This window comes from Podarcis pityusensis, assembly GCF_964106645.2.
Source record: "Podarcis pityusensis genome assembly, chromosome: 4".
NCBI classification, from domain to species: Eukaryota; Metazoa; Chordata; class Lepidosauria; order Squamata; family Lacertidae; genus Podarcis; species Podarcis pityusensis.
This window is the reverse complement of record NC_138027.1, coordinates 32,777,406-32,795,747: the sequence shown is the minus strand read 5'-3', so window position 1 is coordinate 32,795,747 and position 18,342 is coordinate 32,777,406. Positions and strand designations below refer to the sequence as shown.

At 43.2% G+C, this 18,342-nt stretch overlaps 1 protein-coding gene across 2 annotated transcripts in view; it reads right to left on the bottom strand.

The window, feature by feature from the left end:
• CFAP44 (cilia and flagella associated protein 44) overlaps window positions 1-18,342 on the bottom strand; it is a 42,835-nt gene that overhangs the window by 4,123 nt on the left and 20,370 nt on the right. For both annotated transcript variants that reach the window (XM_081004296.1, XM_081004295.1), the window contains exons 19-32: window positions 16,562-16,832; window positions 16,226-16,281; window positions 15,444-15,606; window positions 14,075-14,205; window positions 12,264-12,466; window positions 10,505-10,697; window positions 9,571-9,748; window positions 7,888-8,406; window positions 6,919-7,122; window positions 6,248-6,443; window positions 5,751-5,861; window positions 4,412-4,542; window positions 3,986-4,102; window positions 2,639-2,840 (exon numbers count right to left, since the gene is read on the bottom strand). In XM_081004296.1, coding sequence (XP_080860422.1) covers window positions 2,639-2,840; window positions 3,986-4,102; window positions 4,412-4,542; window positions 5,751-5,861; window positions 6,248-6,443; window positions 6,919-7,122; window positions 7,888-8,406; window positions 9,571-9,748; window positions 10,505-10,697; window positions 12,264-12,466; window positions 14,075-14,205; window positions 15,444-15,606; window positions 16,226-16,281; window positions 16,562-16,832 — 2,675 coding nt within the window. The remainder of the gene's footprint in view (window positions 1-2,638; window positions 2,841-3,985; window positions 4,103-4,411; window positions 4,543-5,750; window positions 5,862-6,247; window positions 6,444-6,918; window positions 7,123-7,887; window positions 8,407-9,570; window positions 9,749-10,504; window positions 10,698-12,263; window positions 12,467-14,074; window positions 14,206-15,443; window positions 15,607-16,225; window positions 16,282-16,561; window positions 16,833-18,342) is intronic.

Genomic DNA, 18,342 nt, shown 5'->3' with positions numbered 1-18,342 from the left:
TTCCCAATCTTCTACCACCATCTCTTCTCCCTGGTCTCGGATTCTGCCAGTCATTTCCGCCCATTCCATATAGTTCATCAACCTGGAGATCTTCTGTCTGAGGCTCTTAAATCTTTTCCAAGTCCCTTCTGCAGTTTTTCTTCATATTCTTTGATACTGAGGGTGCTGAAGTGCAGGTCTTGGGGGGGCCCCGATCCAACCATGCCCCCATTCCCTCTCAACAGACCAACCAACTCTCCACAGCTAAAACCAGTGTCCATACAATGTCTCAAATCATGTTTCAAGGCTCCTCCAGATCCAAAGGCCCCCACAACTCCAATCACCTCCTCACCCAAATTCAGGACCCAAGGGTCAGTAAATCTCTGCTTGAAAGAGTCTATCCAACCTTCCTTCTTCAATCCAAGCAGGGCTCCAATCTTCAAATTCTGACTTTTTCTATATTCATTCATAAAAGGCCTCCACTTATAGTCCTCAGTTTGCCTCTGTAAAACTGGGGCTTCCACTTGTATTATTTTAGGTTTAACAACACCAACATTCTCCTTCGTCTTCTCCCCAGTTTGTCCTGTCAAGGTAAGTTCCTGTGTCAAATCCTGAACAATTTCTGTATTAATGGTCACTTTTTGTTCCAAATTAGTCACTTTTTGTCCCAAGTTCTCAAGTTTGGTATTCATAGCGTCCGTCTTCTTGTGGGGCTGTTCCAACGAATAGCTTATCTTACATAATACAGTCACTAAGGCTCCTTCTGTCAACATTCTTAAAGTCCAAGGTCAATCTCTATTTCACACAGTTCTTATCTTGCGACTGGAAAAACCCCAGCTCCACTCTTGTAACAGTTTCAAAAGCTCCCTCTAGAGGGAAACAGTCTCCACTTGTATCAATCCTTTCAAACACAATTTAAACTATAAAGTTAGTTTCTTTTCCCACTTTTTAAACGCAGATGAGTACAATGGAAACAATATATTTCTCTTATTGCTAGCTGTCAAAAAACGTCACTCTTTCTGGCAGCCCATTTCCAGGTTCGGCGCAGTGGTAATTCGGTTTTTCACTCTCTCCTGCAGGCTCACTAGGTCCAAAGCTTCCCCCCTCTTCTCCTGCTTCCAAGGGGGGTTTAATAGTTTTAACCGATGGAGATTTAATCCTTTACAAAAATAAACTTTCCAAGGCTTTAACTTGCAACTTCTTTGCTTCAATCTGTTTACAAAAAAGGAAGGCGGACTTCCTGTTTAGAACCTTCCCGTTTCGATGCCAAATTAATCAATTTAAGGATCTAATTTTCCGTTCTACTCACAGTTAGTTGTTTAAAATCCAATTGTCCACAGGAAAAAGTCAGCGCTCTCCGGCAACAGCGATGCGGCTTCACTCCGTGAAAGAAGCAGTCAATTTGAAGCACCACGCCACTCACCCCACTTCGCTCCGGATCCCCAAATCAGGGTTTCCCCACGAATAGGGGAGGCGCAAAGGGTGCCAGCTGAATCCCAAGTTCACAGGCTTCTCCCGCTTGTGATTTCAGTGGGTCTCCGCCTTCGCCGTGGCGGTCAGACCCTAATTTCCGCGGAGCAAATTCCTCCCGATCGGAGGAACTCCGCCATTGCCTGGAGGCGCCAACCCGGAAGTCTTCTCACAAGAAGTCTTTATACCCAGCCCTGTGCAGCAATAAGCCATCACTGGCACAGCAGCAGTGACTATAGCCTCTGAAGTGGCTCTGACATATGGTCCCAAAGTTGGCACAGCATAATGTACAATCGGAGTGAGGAAAGGGTCTATTCCTATGCACTGCCAAGCAAGCTAAGCACTGTTTGGAAGGATCATTTTCTCTTGCATATAACTGACTGATGCCCTTCTTTAGGTATCCACACACCATTAGAAATTAAGTGTGGTGCCAGCTTATGGAATGCTCTCTGCAGAGAAAATCACCTGGCACAAAACTTTGTGACTTTAAGGCCCTGGGCAAATACTTTTTTATCAGCTCAGGCCATTTTAAATGGTGATACTGTCATTTTCTATTGTAAGCTGCTCATCCTACCTGCTGTACTATTTTTTTATTTTTGAAAAAACAACAACAACCCACCTTAATTTGTAAGATGCCTTGGAAGGCCTTTTTTTAAAAAAGAAAAGAAAGGTAGGATAGAAATGTTTTAAATAAAGGAAGAAACAAAGCAAGTTGAGCAGTGCACAGGGTGAGGTCCACAAGGTTCTCAAGTGTTTTACTTCCCTAGATTCATTTCAGGTTCACAGCAATCCTTTAGGTTGCTGCACACATTGAGTTGGGGAAAATAAATGTTTTCTCACATGGGCACACACCACGGGGAGGCATGGTCAACTGGGAGTTCTCAGTAGCATGCATTCATATTGCACATGTGTTTTACATTAGAATGCTACTTTTTCACCATGTATAATATGGAAACACATCAAATGTCTCTGTGCAACATTTTCTGTGCAACTTCATTTTCAGAAGTAGGAAAAGATACACACTTCTTCTGAAATTGAGGCTTTGTGCCAGTCCTTTCATTTGTAGAAAGAAGCTAAGGCACTTAGAGTATACCTCCCAAGCAATAATTGTCAGTCATGTGTGATATGCAGAGAGGAAAAGCCTTCACACACCATATAAAAAGAAACTGGAAACCCAGCATACACTCACGGTCAATCTTAAGCATCATGTCCCTCCTGTCTCGAATGAGCTGTTTGTGCTGCTGCCGGGCCTTCTTATAGAGTTCTCTCTGCTCTAGTTTCTCCTCCTGCAGGACCATGATCCTCTGCTGCAAGTTCACCAAAGACTGGTTGGTAAACACCAAAGACTGTGAGAGGTCAGGAGGGATTTCTCCATTTGAGATATATTCCACCTGCCAGGAATAACCACAGACTTATAAACGTCTCTGGAGCAGAGTGTGTGGCATTGTTGCATCTATGAAATTCCTCAGAAGTACACATGGCACTCTTTGCCCATGAGCTGCAACCCTCCAAGGCTACTTATGAGCAATAGGGGTCCATGGTGGCAGGGGGAGCAATAATCAGACAGCAACTTCTCCCTGGATAAAATGTAATCCCCAGAGTTCCAGGTTTCCTTTTAAAAGAAATGGTAAGTTTCCGGCATTTGCGGAGCCTGAAACACAAGACTAGACAATTAGACACCATTCTAATTGTTTTGTGATAAACTAACCAGTAGTGATGTTTGGAAGTGAGAGCTGGACCATAAAGAAGGCTGACTGCCAAAGAATTGATGCTTTTGAATTATGGTGCTGGAGGAGACTCTTGAGAGTCCCATGGACTGCAAGAAGATCAAACCTATCCATTCTTAAGGAAATCAGCCCTGAGTGCTCACTGGAAGGACAGATTCTGAAGCCGAGGCTCCAATACTTTGGCCACCTCATGAGAAGAGAAGACTCCCTGGAAAAGGCCCTGATGTTGGGAAAGGGCACAAGGAGAAGTGGACGACAGAGGACGAGATGGTTGGACAGTGTTCTCGAAGCTACCAGCATGAGTTTGACCAAACTGCGGGAGGCAGTGGAAGACAGGAGTGCCTGGCGTGCTCTGGTCCATGGGGTCATGAAGAGTTGGACACGACTAAGCAACTAAACAACAACAACAAACCAGCTTCCACCTTTCAGTGTTTTATCCAATGAATGAAGCCATAGCAATGATGGACGCTGAGGAGAGAGCTTAGTCAATGAGACAAAGAGAAGGCTAGACTGAGACACGCTTTATACAGACCAGGAGTAGCCAATGTGGTGCCTTCCAGATGCTGTTGGATTACAGTTCCCTGAAGACCCTTGGCTTATACTGGTTGAGGCTGATGGGAGTTGTAGTCCAGCATCTGGAGGTGACCATGTTGGCTATCCCTGAGCTAGACTCTGGGCTTTTTATTCTTTCCTGCTGGTCTTCCCTGCAGACCATAGAAAACAATTCAATGCCTACTGCAACTCATTGCAGAATATTTTGGTTATCAAGAAGTCAAAGTCGGAAACAGGAGCCCCGATTGATTTGTTACCTGGTGAAGTTTTAGAGGCACAACTACATAGAGCTCATTCAGTCTCTGCTGCTTCTCCCGCTGATAGGCCTCCAGTTCCCAATCTGCTGCATCTAGGCTGGCTGCTACTACTTTCACCTTAAAAAAATAAAATAAATAAAAATCCAAATTCAAGCAGCAAGACCTTGCCATGAAGTCCTAAATCAGCATGAAAGTGTGATGACTATGAGTTGCAGGGTCCAATCCATCCATGGTTTCATGGGGAGTTGCTTCACATGATCCTTTTGGGATAGAGAACCATGGGCTGAATCAGAAAGTGTTGCAGTTCTGCCTTTGGCAAAGGACTCATGTGACGGGTTACCCGCCGTGGCCACATCCCTCAGCAAAACCAGGCACCAAGAAATGGCAGGATTCCTGTTGGGTTGAACTGGAAAGAAGTCACTGTACCTTCTTGGCCAAGAAATCATAGTCTTTTCTGACATTTTCAACAGTTTTCTTTTCCTCCACCAAGGCCTCCTCAATGTCCAGCCGCTTCTCTCGGAGCTGGAGTGTGTTTTCAAAGAGTGCCTCGTCACAATCTGAGAAGAGGAACAGTCCGGATTAAGCAACTGCTTTGATTGGTTTTTTTTGTACGCTTTGGGTTCGAGCTCCATGTTGGGCAAACAATTCCTGCATTGCAAGGGATTGGACTGGATGACCTCATGGTCCCCTCCAACTCTACAATTCTGTGATTCTACGCACACCCCATGTACAGCATGGACAACCACCACCACCCCAGGAAACATAAGAATCTGCCTTATACAAAGTCAAAGCATTGGTGCACCTTGCTGAGTATGACCAACTCTGACTGGCAAAAGCTCTCCAGGGTTATAGACTTGGGGAATTCCCAGTTCCACCTGTATTTTCCAGGAATGGAAGCAGAGAACACACAGAGAGATGAACACATCAGCAGTTGTGCTAGTTCACCAGAGCAGGGTTATTGTCACCGACAACAGCTGATCTGATTAGCAGTGTAATGTCAGAAGGTGGGATTTCTGAGATTGCAAGTTCTCCTCCAAGGTTCATGGAGACAGGTTGCTCAGCAATATCTGTGTATAAATATGTTGATTCAGAAACTGATTTACAAAACACAACTCTTGACAAATAGGAATGCATCAGCCCCAGTGTAACAGGCCTGTCTATAGGGGACTTGTGATAATGAATTACCTAAATCTGCATAAACAAAAATAGGTCACTTGTAGCTTTTGTGAAGATTTACAAACCTATTTTTGAGAAATCAAAGTCTGGTAACGGGACATTATTGCTTCATACCATTAGATGGCAGCAAAGAGCTTAGACCAAAGTTTGAGCCACTAGGGATTCCTATACAGATAAGTAACACTTAGAAAATTAAAATTCAGTAAGAGTGTGAAATTCTTCCCTGGGGCTTCCCTGTCCTCTCGGGAAAAGACATCAAGGCTTCATATCATACATAAATTGGTATTTGTCTAGTGTTAACTCCTTCATATTGCTAACATACCAGCTACTATATTAGCAAAGCCATGCTAAAAATCCAGAGCTACTGTATATATCATAAATATGAAGGTGGCTGAGCTTCTGGAATGTGGCTTGTTCTTGATATTCTAAAGTTTACATATAAGCAAAGCAGATAGAAGGAGATGGCCCAGACAGTAGCAGCATCTCCTTAAATCTCAAGCGAATAATCTCTTTTCAAAGGCTGATACACAGTCATCTCCAAAGATGAAATGAAACTTGGTATTAGCAGGAGGAGGTGAACATGACTTACTTTTTGGACAAACAGAGTCATCAAAGACTTCATCCTCAGATCCCGACTCTTCCTCATCACTCTCCAAACTAGACTCTTCATCGCTCTCTTCCTCACTCTCGTCATCTTCATCTGGAATAAGAAAGCGCCATTGTCACACAGGCAACTCCTGTTGAAGTAACACAGCCCAGAGAGCAAGCTCCTTCATCATAGGGGCCACAGAGTAATATTCAGAGAACACAACGCAGCCATTAAAATGGCAAAAGGAAGTGTCCAATACCAGCTGCTAATCACTGATCAGGCAGCACAAAGCAATTTGCAGAACCAACAAAGCCAAGGCAACTCATAGGCTTCTGTTAGAGAGGACTAGATTGAGGCTAAGGCTGAGATTACGGGGTGAATACACTGAGCAGAGGTCACAAGGTGGGACACGCATAGTTTAGTTCTGCCTCCACAGCAATGTAGAATTTGGTAAAAAGGTATACGGGGCAACATCGACATGAAACAGTCTTTCTTACCTCCTTCGCCTTCCACTTCTTTCTTCTTAACACGCTTGATCCTCTTCTTTAGGACTTTAGTGAGGAAATTAGCAAATTTGTTGTTTTCCCCCAAAGACGCTTGGAAAGTGGCATATAGGATCTTCTCTCGTTCCTGAAGCTTTGCAATCTCTGCTTTCTTTTCCTCAATTTGCGCAAGATAGCTATTTAATTTGTGCTTCAAAGAAAGAAAAATAGCATTTAAACTCCACGTGAGCAGCAATGGACACAACTATTACAGTCTGCTTTGCTACTGGGATGCAAGGAGGACTTATCTGTAAGAGAGGACAGAAGCACTTTTATCCCCTGTCTGAAGAGGCTCCTTGGCCAGCTACCTATAGGGCAGCCATTTGGGAAAATCATAGAATTGTAGAGTTGGAAGTAACCACAAAGGCCATCTAGTCTAAACCCCCTGCAGTGCAGGAATCTTTCACCCAATGTGGGGCTTGGACCCATGATCCTGAGATTAAGAGTCTTATGCTCTACCAACTAAGCTATCCTGCCTACAACTCCTTCCACCTGTGCACTTTTTGGGGAGCAGAAGTCTCCACTGATGAGGGCTGTCCCTATCACATCTAGAATGGCCCTTTAAAACCAGCAGAGGAAGGTCTCTTATCAGGAACTGTACAAAGCCTTTTATACGCCATGCATACTTGCATTTCCTCCTCCTCACTGGAAAGGCTGTTGACACGTTCCTGGAGAATGTTCTCATGTTTCTCAAAGTTCTTCAGGAGAAGCAGCTCTTGAAACCAAGTGATGTGGCGTAGGTCAGCAGTTTTCATCATTATGTCCAGTTTCAGTTTTTGGTGACGAAGAAGGCGAAGCTCAGCATCAAAGGTAATCATGAGCTCATGAACCTGTAGAGAGTATTAAGTCAGAAGTAGCACTCAAAAAAGGAGTAGAAGAATAATGTCAACAATACTACTGTATTACATGAACAGTTTTAACTGTGCCTCATTACTAAATTAACAGTTCCCTGCAATATTGTTGTCATTCTAAAATAGTAATCAGTGAGGCTAAAGAACAGTCCGAAGCCATTTCCTTCCAAATTGACATTTGTCCAAAAAAAGGCAAGTATCAACCTAGGAATAAAGTTTTTCGCCTACTTCTGAAGCATGCATTCTGACTGGTGGCTGGGTCAAGAGTATAAATCCTCCCAAGTTCACGCAGTTCACTGATGTGGGATTAAATCAGAGATTTGAACATGAAAATCCACAGAATTTTTCACAATTGCTAACATAGTTCAACTTTACTTTAGAAACTGGATAGGAACGTTACAATCATGATATGCTAAATAAAGGCTAAATACAAAATTCTCCTTGCTTTCAAATTATCATTAGCAGAAGTGGACCAGTTGCCTGACGTATCAAAGTGTGCAAAAATTTGGGACATTTTTATTTTGAGATGCTTTTCCAGCTGGGTGAAAAGGCATTGATTCTGTAGTGTTTTTAAACCTACATTTCATTGCATGTAGTTTCGGTACCGTTTTAAAAGCTATTTTTAGTTGGTTTGCGCAAATTAACTTGAGACCAATAGGAAAAGGGATCCACGAAGGAACAAATTTAAAAGACTTCACTTGGGAGCAGAGTACGCCCAGTCGGCTTTGAAATATTTTCACTTACCCTCTTGACCAAAACCTCTTGCATATAAATGTTCCGAATCTCTGCCCTCTTTTCGATTTCCAGTTCCAAGTCTGTAGGCTCCACTGCCTCAAACTCAAAAGATTTGACTGTCTGCGCTGCAGTTCCAGATGCTATTTTCATCGATTTCAGACTTGTCGACCGCATGGCAGTTTCTATGTCCTTTATTGAATGGGAACGGTAAAAGCCTCCTCCGAAACCCCCTAGACCTCCGCCCTCTCCTGAAGGAGCTACTGGCACCGTGTCCTTGAGCCTGGCCCGCTCTTCCAGGTCATGTTTGAACTTCATGAGCATTTCAGTGTCATACTGGAACTGTTTCTCTGGAGTCTCTTCAGGAAGGAGTTGGGGAATTGGAGGAACAGGGACGTGTTTGGATGGGTGGAGAGATGATTGGATTTTTTTCAGTTCTTGCACCACACACTGGATCTCTTCAATAATAGCCACCTTGAGGTCTCGGAGGGACACGATCCATTTGTTCATTTCCAGCTTCTTATCGTGTATCTGAAAGGAGGAGGGTTAGAACAGGCTTGCATTGAGGAACTCGCATTACGTCAATATTCATGAACCCGTCCACCAAGACACTCTGCTTCCGCTCTTAGCACTCCCTGAGCAAAATAATTTCAAAAGGAGACTCCAGTGTGAAACTGCTGAATTGCAATTCATCAAAACACTCAAGCCATTTGGGTCTGAATAGAGACAAAAGTTTGCTTTCCAACTACAGAATGTTCATTTGCTCAGTATGCCAGAGTGATTATTTTATCATCTATAACTGCTGTTGTATAATGTCACCATATTTATTTTGTATACATTCTAACTGAAATTGAATTGTCACTATCTGTACATTTTGCATTCCATTTCTATCTGATCTCACCACGTACAACCCCCTCCCCATTTTCCCATGTGCATATATACTGCTACGAAAGAGGATCTGAATAAGTAAGTGGACTCTAGTCCATGTAAGCTTATCCCATAATTAAATTTGTTAAGTCTATAAGGTGCTGGAAGACTATTGGGTTTTTTGCTGTAGCAGACTAATACAGCTACCACTCCAGATATTGCATTAAAGATGACTATTTATAGTACAGAGGCAGGATTACATGGGGGGGGATGGGGGAATCCTGTATTCATTTATATAGGCACCCTGTTATCTCACTCACCTGCCTCCTTTAGCTCAGTCCTAGAAGCATTAATAAAAATAACTACTACATACCAACCCAGGCCTCAACTTCACACCTGGACTTTGGCCTACCAGTTGTGGCTCCCTTCATCCAGTTTTCCATTTTCTTGCTCTCCAGGATCAGGCAGCATTTAGTGGGGAGGCTTTTTCTCTAAATATTTTTTGAACCTCTGTGGAACTCAGGCTTCCCCCAAGTCTGCTAATACTTCTGTCTTGTGCATGGCTGATACGATTTGAAGTAAAGAAGCAACAGCACTCAGAAAATTAAATCAGGAATGGGATGATTTAAATAGCTTTTTAAAATTAATTATGTTATGGTTTTATTTGTTGTTTAAACTACTTTTGAGTTATTTCTTACAATCAAGTGGAATATACATTTTATGAAATTATGAAGGAACAAAGTTTCTCTGCCTTCCAGTGCAAAAGCTTAGGAGAGGACAGAGGGAATCACACAATCCAAAGGGGGGAGAGAAGCAGAATCTACTTACAGCCACTTCTAAAGATGCCAGCTGATGAGTTTTCTTGTCAGCATTCATTCTCATGTGTTCAGGAATTTTGTAGTTAGTAGCCGTTTTCAATTTGAAGTCCCCCATATTCTGTTGGGCCTCTTTGATATTTTCTACATCTTGGGGGTCCTCATAGTCATCGCTTGGTTTGCTCTTGAATCTGACAAGCATTGGTGAAGATAAAAGCTATCAGTCCAACAGGCAGCATCAACTCACTCACTTTATAGTGTTTCATTCATCAAAGAAGCTGTGGCACTGTAACTGCCCAGCTCTCATCTCATGCGGAGGCAGCAGGAAACAGACTGAAACCCTTTTATACTGAAGGGAGGAAATACAAATGGCAACAGGGAAGAGTGCTGTTGTACTGAGCTCCTGCTTCCGGGCTCTCCATAGGCATCTGGTTGGTCTGTAAGATGTTCTAACTCCCCTTCCTACTAATTCACATGGAGGCATTACTGGAGAACAGACCTAGAAGAGGACTAAGCCCAGAGGGGATGGTTTGCACCAGCCTGACCCTTGCCAGGTCTGCTCTCCCAGTAAGCAAGTCTGTCTTTCTTGATGTAATTGCCACCTGCCTGCAAGTAAGAGGTTTGTCTAGCTGATTGCGGGGGGGGGGGGGGTGTTTGGATGCTGGCTGAGTGGATACAGCTAGGCTGTGGGTGTGGTCAAGAGCCTGCCTTATAATAAGGACAGGCGTTGCCACTAGCAATGGGGTCACTCCTTTGGGTCTCCACTTTGAGGAGGTATGAGTCCATATACCACTCCACATGGTCCTACCGTTATACCACATCATGATAACATTTTGAAATTTTGAAGTAATATGGGCCAGGTATGACTACTATTTGTTTATCAATAACATCCATCAATGATGAGCATTTAAAAAGTCCTTTGTTTTCTTCTTTTTATTCTGACTCACAGTTCATCCCATTCATTCCTTCTTTGTTGGATCTTAGCTTTGGCTCTGTCTGCTTTTTCAATAATTTTTCTAAGTTTCTCCATTCGATTTTCAACAATGCGGCTTGCCACCGTGTGTGGGTGCCCCTTTTTTTGCAGCTTTTCTGAATCCACTTCTTCTTCACTAATAGAAGCCTGGGTTGGAAATTTTGGCTCTGCACAAATGCGAAGAAAAATAAAGTAACATGCTTCTGTCCATATCATCCTCACAGGGTTGTCTTAGTAGAGTACTGCATTTACACCCACTTTGACAAAAATGTTGTATCATGGGAACAGTTTCCAAATTCAGCTTGCTGAATACCAAACTGGAGCTGGCCCCAAGGGATTTCCTCGTGAAAGTAGGTTTTAAATGACATCTTCTGATATTTCCTGCTCTTTGCAAAGGCTAGTGTGGTAGCATCTGAGGAATTCTCACTATGGCCCCTCAATGTTGTAAAATGCAAAGCCACCTAAGCTTCTGTGTGCAGGAGGGACTTTGCCCCAGATTTTATCTTGTGAACCACCCTGAGATCTTTTGATGAAAAGCGATATATAACTCTAATAAATAATGCCTAAAACATTATTTCAGCATTACTTTAAATGTTAAGAGAAGCCATTGTAATAATCCTTCTATATAAAAACACCACCACCTTTACTGGTTGCCTTCAACCTAAGCTAAGGAACAAATTCTCCACTTTTCTGGCCGGTGAGAGTTCCAGGGGCAACACTTTATAAGTTGGCTTCCTTTGAAGGAGAGAGCACTGGAGGCGCACAACATACATTTGGTTTATTAACAAATAGACAAAAAGCCCCTAAATGGAGGCAAGCAGCAAAGCCATTGCCTTATTAAATAGCAGATTGGCTACCCCACATCACATCACCAGAGAGCGGCAACCTTTATCTGAACATTCTTTTAGCCTTCTGCTAACTTTGTGCTTCTCTCTGCCCTTCTTTTTCTATACACAGACAGACAAACATACATACAGATTTTACATTAGCACCCTCATCTTAGCTGGTGTGTGTGTGTCACTTTCTAAACTCTGACAGAATTCAAACACTCCAGCAATTTCCTAGCTCCCATGGAGGAACTATCCATTAGACATTCCGGACCACTTAAAAGACATTTCCCTTAAAAAATAAAAGCAAGGTTTCCTAGGCACTGTTAATAATAATTATTATCTACTAGCCTGTGATATACAGTCCCATGACAGTGTTCCACATGTGTTAGCACTATATAGAAAAACTAAATAAAAAATATGGGTACGATCGCACAGCTGGCAAAGAATCACATATTGGCATGGAGTCTGCCCTCAATAAACACATACAGTACAATTTTGACCGGACAGCACTTTCTTATAAATCAGAGTACTAAAAGCTGACAAGACAAAGGCAGCTCTACCATCTGCTCTGATAAACTGCAAACCCAGTATATTTCTGAAGAACCAGCGACCTACTTGCTTAGGCACTTGCTACTCCACTATATTAAAAAAAAATCACAGTATTTCACCAAGAAGAAAAATAAAGTATTGTGCTTGTGGAGGAAACTGTTGACATTCAATGCAATGTGGGGAACTCTGTTTTTGAGCAGCGTTAGGGAACTGCTTTTTGAAATATAGTGCGAGGATACCATCTGACAAACCTTCTGGTATAGAACCATAACAAGTAATATAAGATGAAGGCTGGGGAAAAAAATATTATCTTATGGTTGTGATAGTTCTGCCACAATGTTTTCAAACGCTTACTGGCATCCTTTTGAGTCTCTGTCCTTTGGTCTGTGTCTTTTCCTTTATGGTCGTACTTGCTCTGTCTTCTTTTCGCTGCTTGACTTTGTTTACTGACATTGTACAATTTTTCTGAGATTGACAACAGTCTGTATGTGGAGATTCGGTGGTTGCTTCTCATGGCACAGACCACAATGGTGTCATATTCTAAACTGGCCCGAAACCTGAGGAATCAAAGCAAAGATCTAATTTTTTAAATGCCACATTTTCTGCTCCATAAAGTTGTCTCGGCAGGGATCAGCCAAGCAGCAACAGCCTCTATGCCAGGGTCTACAAACCATTTTTCTGTCAAAGGCAGCATTCCCTCCAGGTTAATCAGTCAAGAACTACATGGCAGCTGCTGGGAAGGGCTAGAGCTAAAATTAGATGGAGTTTGCAGCATTGCGTAGTTCTCTCTTTCTCTGTGCCACCCAAATAACTCCCTTCCTGGTCTGTAACTGTCAGCTCAGATCCCTTTAGCGTTTATATGCAAAGTTAGGGATTCTTTGTCCCAATGCGCTTCATCACTTTACACTTGCTTACAGGTGTATCAACCTGGTGTGAAGCAGCTGTGAATAAGGCAGATTTTATGTTAGTGAACTTTAGGAACTTTAGGAAAGGGGCTGAAAATAAAAAACAAAAGGTATTTGTATAATAAAGGTAAGGATCCCTGAGAGCTAAGTCCAGTCGCAGCCGACTCTGGGGTTGTGGCGCTCATCTCGCTTTACAGGCCAAGGGAGCCGGTGTTTGTCTGCAGACAGTTTTTCCGGGTCACGTGGCCAGCATGACTAAGCCGCTTCTGGCGCAACGGAACACCGAAACCAGAGCAGCGCACGGAAACGCCGTTTACCTTCGCACCGGAGCAGTACCTATCTAACTTCATACAAATCTATGGGTGTCCTTGCACTTGGAATACCATGTACAGTTCTTGATGTTGCACAGCTGGAAGAGGGTCAGAAAAAGGACAACCAAAACGATGAAGGGGATGCAGCTTAGGTCTTTTTAGTTTAGGAGAAAAGGAAACTAAGGGGCGACATGATAGAGCAGGCTTCCTCAACCTCGGCCCGCCAGATGTTTTGAGACTACAATTCCCATCATCCCTGACCACTGGTCCTGCTAGCTAGGGATCATGGGAGTTGTAGGCCAAAAACATCTGGAGGGCCGAGGTTGAGGAAGCCTGTGATAGAGGCACCTAAAATTATGCCTGGTGTGAAGAAAGTGGACAGAGAGAAGTTTTTGTTTCTCTTCCATAACACTAAAACCGAGTGAGGGTCATCCAACAGAATGGTGGGAGATTCGGGACAGACAAAAGGAAGCATTTCTTCACAGAGAACATAGCTAAACAATGGAATCTGCTACCACAAGTTGCAGCAAAGGCACAAACTGGGTGACTTTAAAAGGGGATTAGGCAAATTCATGGAGAATAAAGCTACCAATGGCTATCTGTCTTGATGGCTATATATTGCCTCTAGGATGAAAGACGGTATACCTCTGAATACCAGCTGCTGGGCAACAGGAGCAGGAGAGTCCCCAGGTCCTGCTGCTCTGCCTCCCATAGGCATCTGTTTGGCTCCTGTGAGAACAGAACACTGGGCAAGAGAGGCATCTGGTCTAATCCTACCCCGTTCTTCTCTTATGTTCTCAAGCAAAATGAGTAATACCAGAATGACTTCAGTTTTCAAGGGAAAGTTTCCAGCTTTTTAAAAATAAAACAAAAACTTTGCTTAAATATAACATCTTAGCAAATGAAGAATCTCTCCCAAAATTTGAGGACAACGGGAAATGGCACTTGCCGATTCTCTACTTTCTGCAGCCCAATACGATGTTTCTCCTGTTCCCAGGCCAATTCCTTTAGGACGAGCCGGATCTTATGCGCAGTCTTTCTGTCCATCTCTGCCCGGATTCTGCGGTCCAACTCAAATTGCTGCGTATTGAAAAAGGAGCGTTTCATTTGATGGTGGTTACGGTCACAGTTTGTTCATTTGCTGGATGTCTATTCTCCTTCTCAGCAGTGCTCCCGGATGCTGGGATGTGATGGATCATGATGGTCCAAGGCAGAGATGGGGAAACTGTGGCCCTCCAGATGTTGTTGGACTCCAGTTCTCATCAGCCCCATCGAGAATGGCCAATGGTATGGGATAATGGGAGCTGAAGTCCAAAAGCATCCAGAATCAGAGGTACCCCAGCATCTGTTTACAAACAAGGGGTGACCCATCCCATTTCATCACCTGAGGCAAAATGGGACTCTGCTGTTCCATGACCATGTTGCCCACCCCCTCTTTCGCCATCACCAGAATGCACCTCTTCTCCTGAATAGTTCTACCAAGGGCAAGATGTAATTTCTGCTCCTGTGCTACATAGATTGTGATGTTATTTTGATCTTTTTGCAAGCTGGTTTTTAGAGCCTTTTGGAGCTATAGAGTGAGAGAAACGTATTCTAAATAAAATAAATGAAGAAATAAAAATACTGGTGAAATCCTAACTGCCATCAGCAATTTGCCTAATTTAGGAACAGCCAGTCAGCAACCTTAACAATATTTTAAAGCAGTCATAGTCGAGCCTCAGCTAATTCATTTCTCTACTTCCAAACTGTTCCCAATGATGTCCACTTGTAAGATTCACTGTTCAAAGCAATCACCTGAATGTATTAGTCAATCTCTACATATACATGGAACCAAAGCTAAATCTTGTAGTTCTTAATCTGCTTTACACTTTACATGCATGGTAAAATGACATGAATACCCTCCTAATTTACTGGTATTCGGTGTTCCAACAAGCTGTTCCTTGGGGAGTACTGGACTAAATACTTTAACCATGGGGAAAAGGTTGGAACCACCTTTATAGGACAAAGCAATTCAAACACACTGTGAATCTGAAAACTATCAAGATAAACTAAGAAATGCATAGAAAGCACAACTGTAAAAAGCAAAACAGGCATTTTTCTTTTTAAGAAAATAGCAGGCTTTGTTGTTTCAACTATTGGGAGTGAACACGGAAGCAGTGGGCCCACTTTCAGCTGGTTGTTTTATTTAAATTGCAAACTGACCTGAGCCCTTAGCATAAATACCCTAGTAAAACAAAATAAACATTGACCCATTACAAAAATACAAGCCACACTAAGGCATTAATTTGTACCTCTAAAGAAAGAAAAACCATACATACTGCTCTGTGAAGTTGCATGTGGGATGGCAGCTGACGGTTCATTTGGAGCAAATTCTGAAACTCCTCCCTTAGAGTGCTTAGTTCTTGTCTCTTAATAGATTTCTTCTGTTCTGCTATCCTCATTATATAATCGTGTTCCTTTTTTTGCTTCGCATTTTCAATACTAGAAATATGAGAAAATAAAGAGAAGATGGAGCAGTTTAAACCTAAACTCTGGAAGTGGGCCTACAGAAAAGAATAACATTTCATTATGTAATAAGGGTTTTTTACAGTAAAAATTACACAGCTTGGGGTCCCCTGCAACTCTACAATTCTATGATTCTATCTACAAAATATCCAGTTTTGCAATATTTGGATAATAAGCCTCTTTGGGACAGTGTTGTATAAACAAATAAATTTGTATAGAACTGAACTATTAGATGGAGCTACCAAATGAATGATTAAAAAGCTGACAGAAGCTGCACCACAATTATCCTGACAAAGCCAACAGTGGCTTTTGAGGTGGGCTGGGTGGGTCTGAACGCTTTATGCATTAAGGAACTGTTTCAACAGAGCAGAGAGTGCTTATCTAGAAGTCATCTAGATCTGACCTCTTAATTCATACTGGCATCCCAGGCACCAATCGAGAAGTGAGAGAGATATTTGAGGGGAATAGCTTTAGCAACATGACTTGTCAATATGCCACACTGGATGAGGGTGCACTGCCATTTCAAAGAGGCCATTAGTGGAACCTGTTCCTCATGAGGGATTCAGAAGTAAAGTCTATCTTTCAGCAGCTTTACCTGTAGGCAGTAGGATCCTCAATATCTTCTGCTGGTCTCTCTCTTTCAAGGCCTCTCTGTGGAAGAATGTAATCAAATAATTGATGGCACTGTCAACAGTTGGCATGGCTGTTCCTGAAGTTAGGTTGGAATTGCATGCAGCTCCTCACAGTACTATAATTCATATAGGACATAAAAGACACAATGGTGTCTTTCTAGCAATCTAGCAACCTCCCTGCTGCCCAACCCTAAGGAGACTGGAAAAAAAATGTTCATCAAGGAGAAACAGCTGAAAGTTTCCCAATAATTGTGCACTTAAAATATGAAGTAAGGCCTATCTTCCTGGCTGTTACTTACCCTTGGAGAGGGCACCTTAGCCTTTAGCACTTTCTTAACCTCCTCAGCTGAAAGGATGTTATAAGTAAAAATATTGCCATCTGCTCCACAGGTCACAAGAAACCGATCATCAAAACTGGGACAGATGCCTTGAATTTGCCCATAGTTATTATCATGCATGCTGTATGACCAATATCCAGCTATATTGTCCTTTGAGAGCCATTTCTCATGGAGAGCGTAGATCCGTACTGCTCCATCCTGCATGCCACAGATCATTAGCAAGCCAGTGGAGCTGTGGAAGTAATCAAAACGTAAACAGCTGAGGGTGATTACTTTCTCCACAATGCCCTGCGAAATGGATATCTAAGGGAGCAATCCAAACCCAAGATCTACTGGTATGTGCAAGTTAGGATTCAGAAATTCAGGCTCAGACAACCGATTCCTAGCACAGCCAGGCTAGGTTGAATCCTGGTTCAACCAAAGATATGCCAGCATAACTCCCACATCCAAGCTCAGCCAGGATTTAATCAGCTGAGCCAAGATGGACATATTTTACATGGCTGTAAGCCCTGGGTGGTGCTGTGGGTTAAACCACAGAGCCTAGAACTTGCTGATCAGAAGTCATTCGTTCGAATCCCCACGATGGGGTGAGCTCCCGTTGCTCAGTCCCTGCTCCTGCCAACCTAGCAGTTCGAAAGCACGTCAAAGTGCAAGTAGATAAATAGGTACCGCTCCAGCGGGAAGGTAAACAGCATTTCTGTGCGCTGCTCTTGTTTCCCAGAAGCGGCTTAGTCATGCTGGCCACATGACCCGGAAGCTGTACGCTGGCTCCCTCGGCCAATAAAATGAGATGTGTGCCGCAACCCCAGAGTCGGTCACGACTGGACCTAATGGCCAGGGGTCCCTTTACCTTTACCTAAGCCCTGAAAAATGGGCGTTCTGGGGAAGTGGTGGGATGGTACCAGGCAGAGGGACTTGAATCCTAACTTCTATTCAGTTCAGCCACATAACCTGCCAGCTTGGCAGGACTCATGCTGTTATGAAGACAGTGTATGTCAAGGTCTGTTTTTCCGTTGCCAGGCTTACACCAGCTGAGCCAGCAGTAGTTCTGCTCTCGAACAGAGTTTGGAACAGCTCAATTGAAGGCAGTGTAAGTTCCACTTGCCTCCAATATTTAGTATTGTTCTGTGAATCCTAAGAAGGCCCGGGTAACGTGAGGCATCCAAAGTTCTAGTAGGAAAAAGGTAATGCTGGCAGAGGTGTTTTCTGAAGCTTTTGACTAATGGATTGAAAAAATATCACAGTGTTTCCTCAATTCTAAGGGAAGCATACCATTTGTGCTTGCATCCACACTATACACTTAAAGCGCATGGTTTTCTCCAAATAATCCTAGCAACTGTAATCACCCATCACATAGCTACAATTCCAAGCACCCTTCATAAACTACAGTTCCCAGGATTCTCGGAGGGGGGATCTATGTGCTATGAATGCATGGTGTGACTGTGACCTGTGTCACATTTTAGGATTTTACCTTAAATGGGTATATGAGCAGAACAGGTGGGTTGGAGGATTCTGGAGCCTTTAACATCTCTTAAATCCAGTTTGAGTTACACATAAACTGATGCTTATGAACTCTTTGCATACAAACTCACTGCTAGCTTCAACACTTTGACTTCTGGCTCTTCCTGGCATCAGCATTGGCCAGCGGCGGAGCAAGCCGATCGGACGCCTGGGGCGGCACGGATGCCCTATGCCAAGGGGTGAGGCTAGCCGCCCACGGAGGCACCATGGGGCCTCCAAGG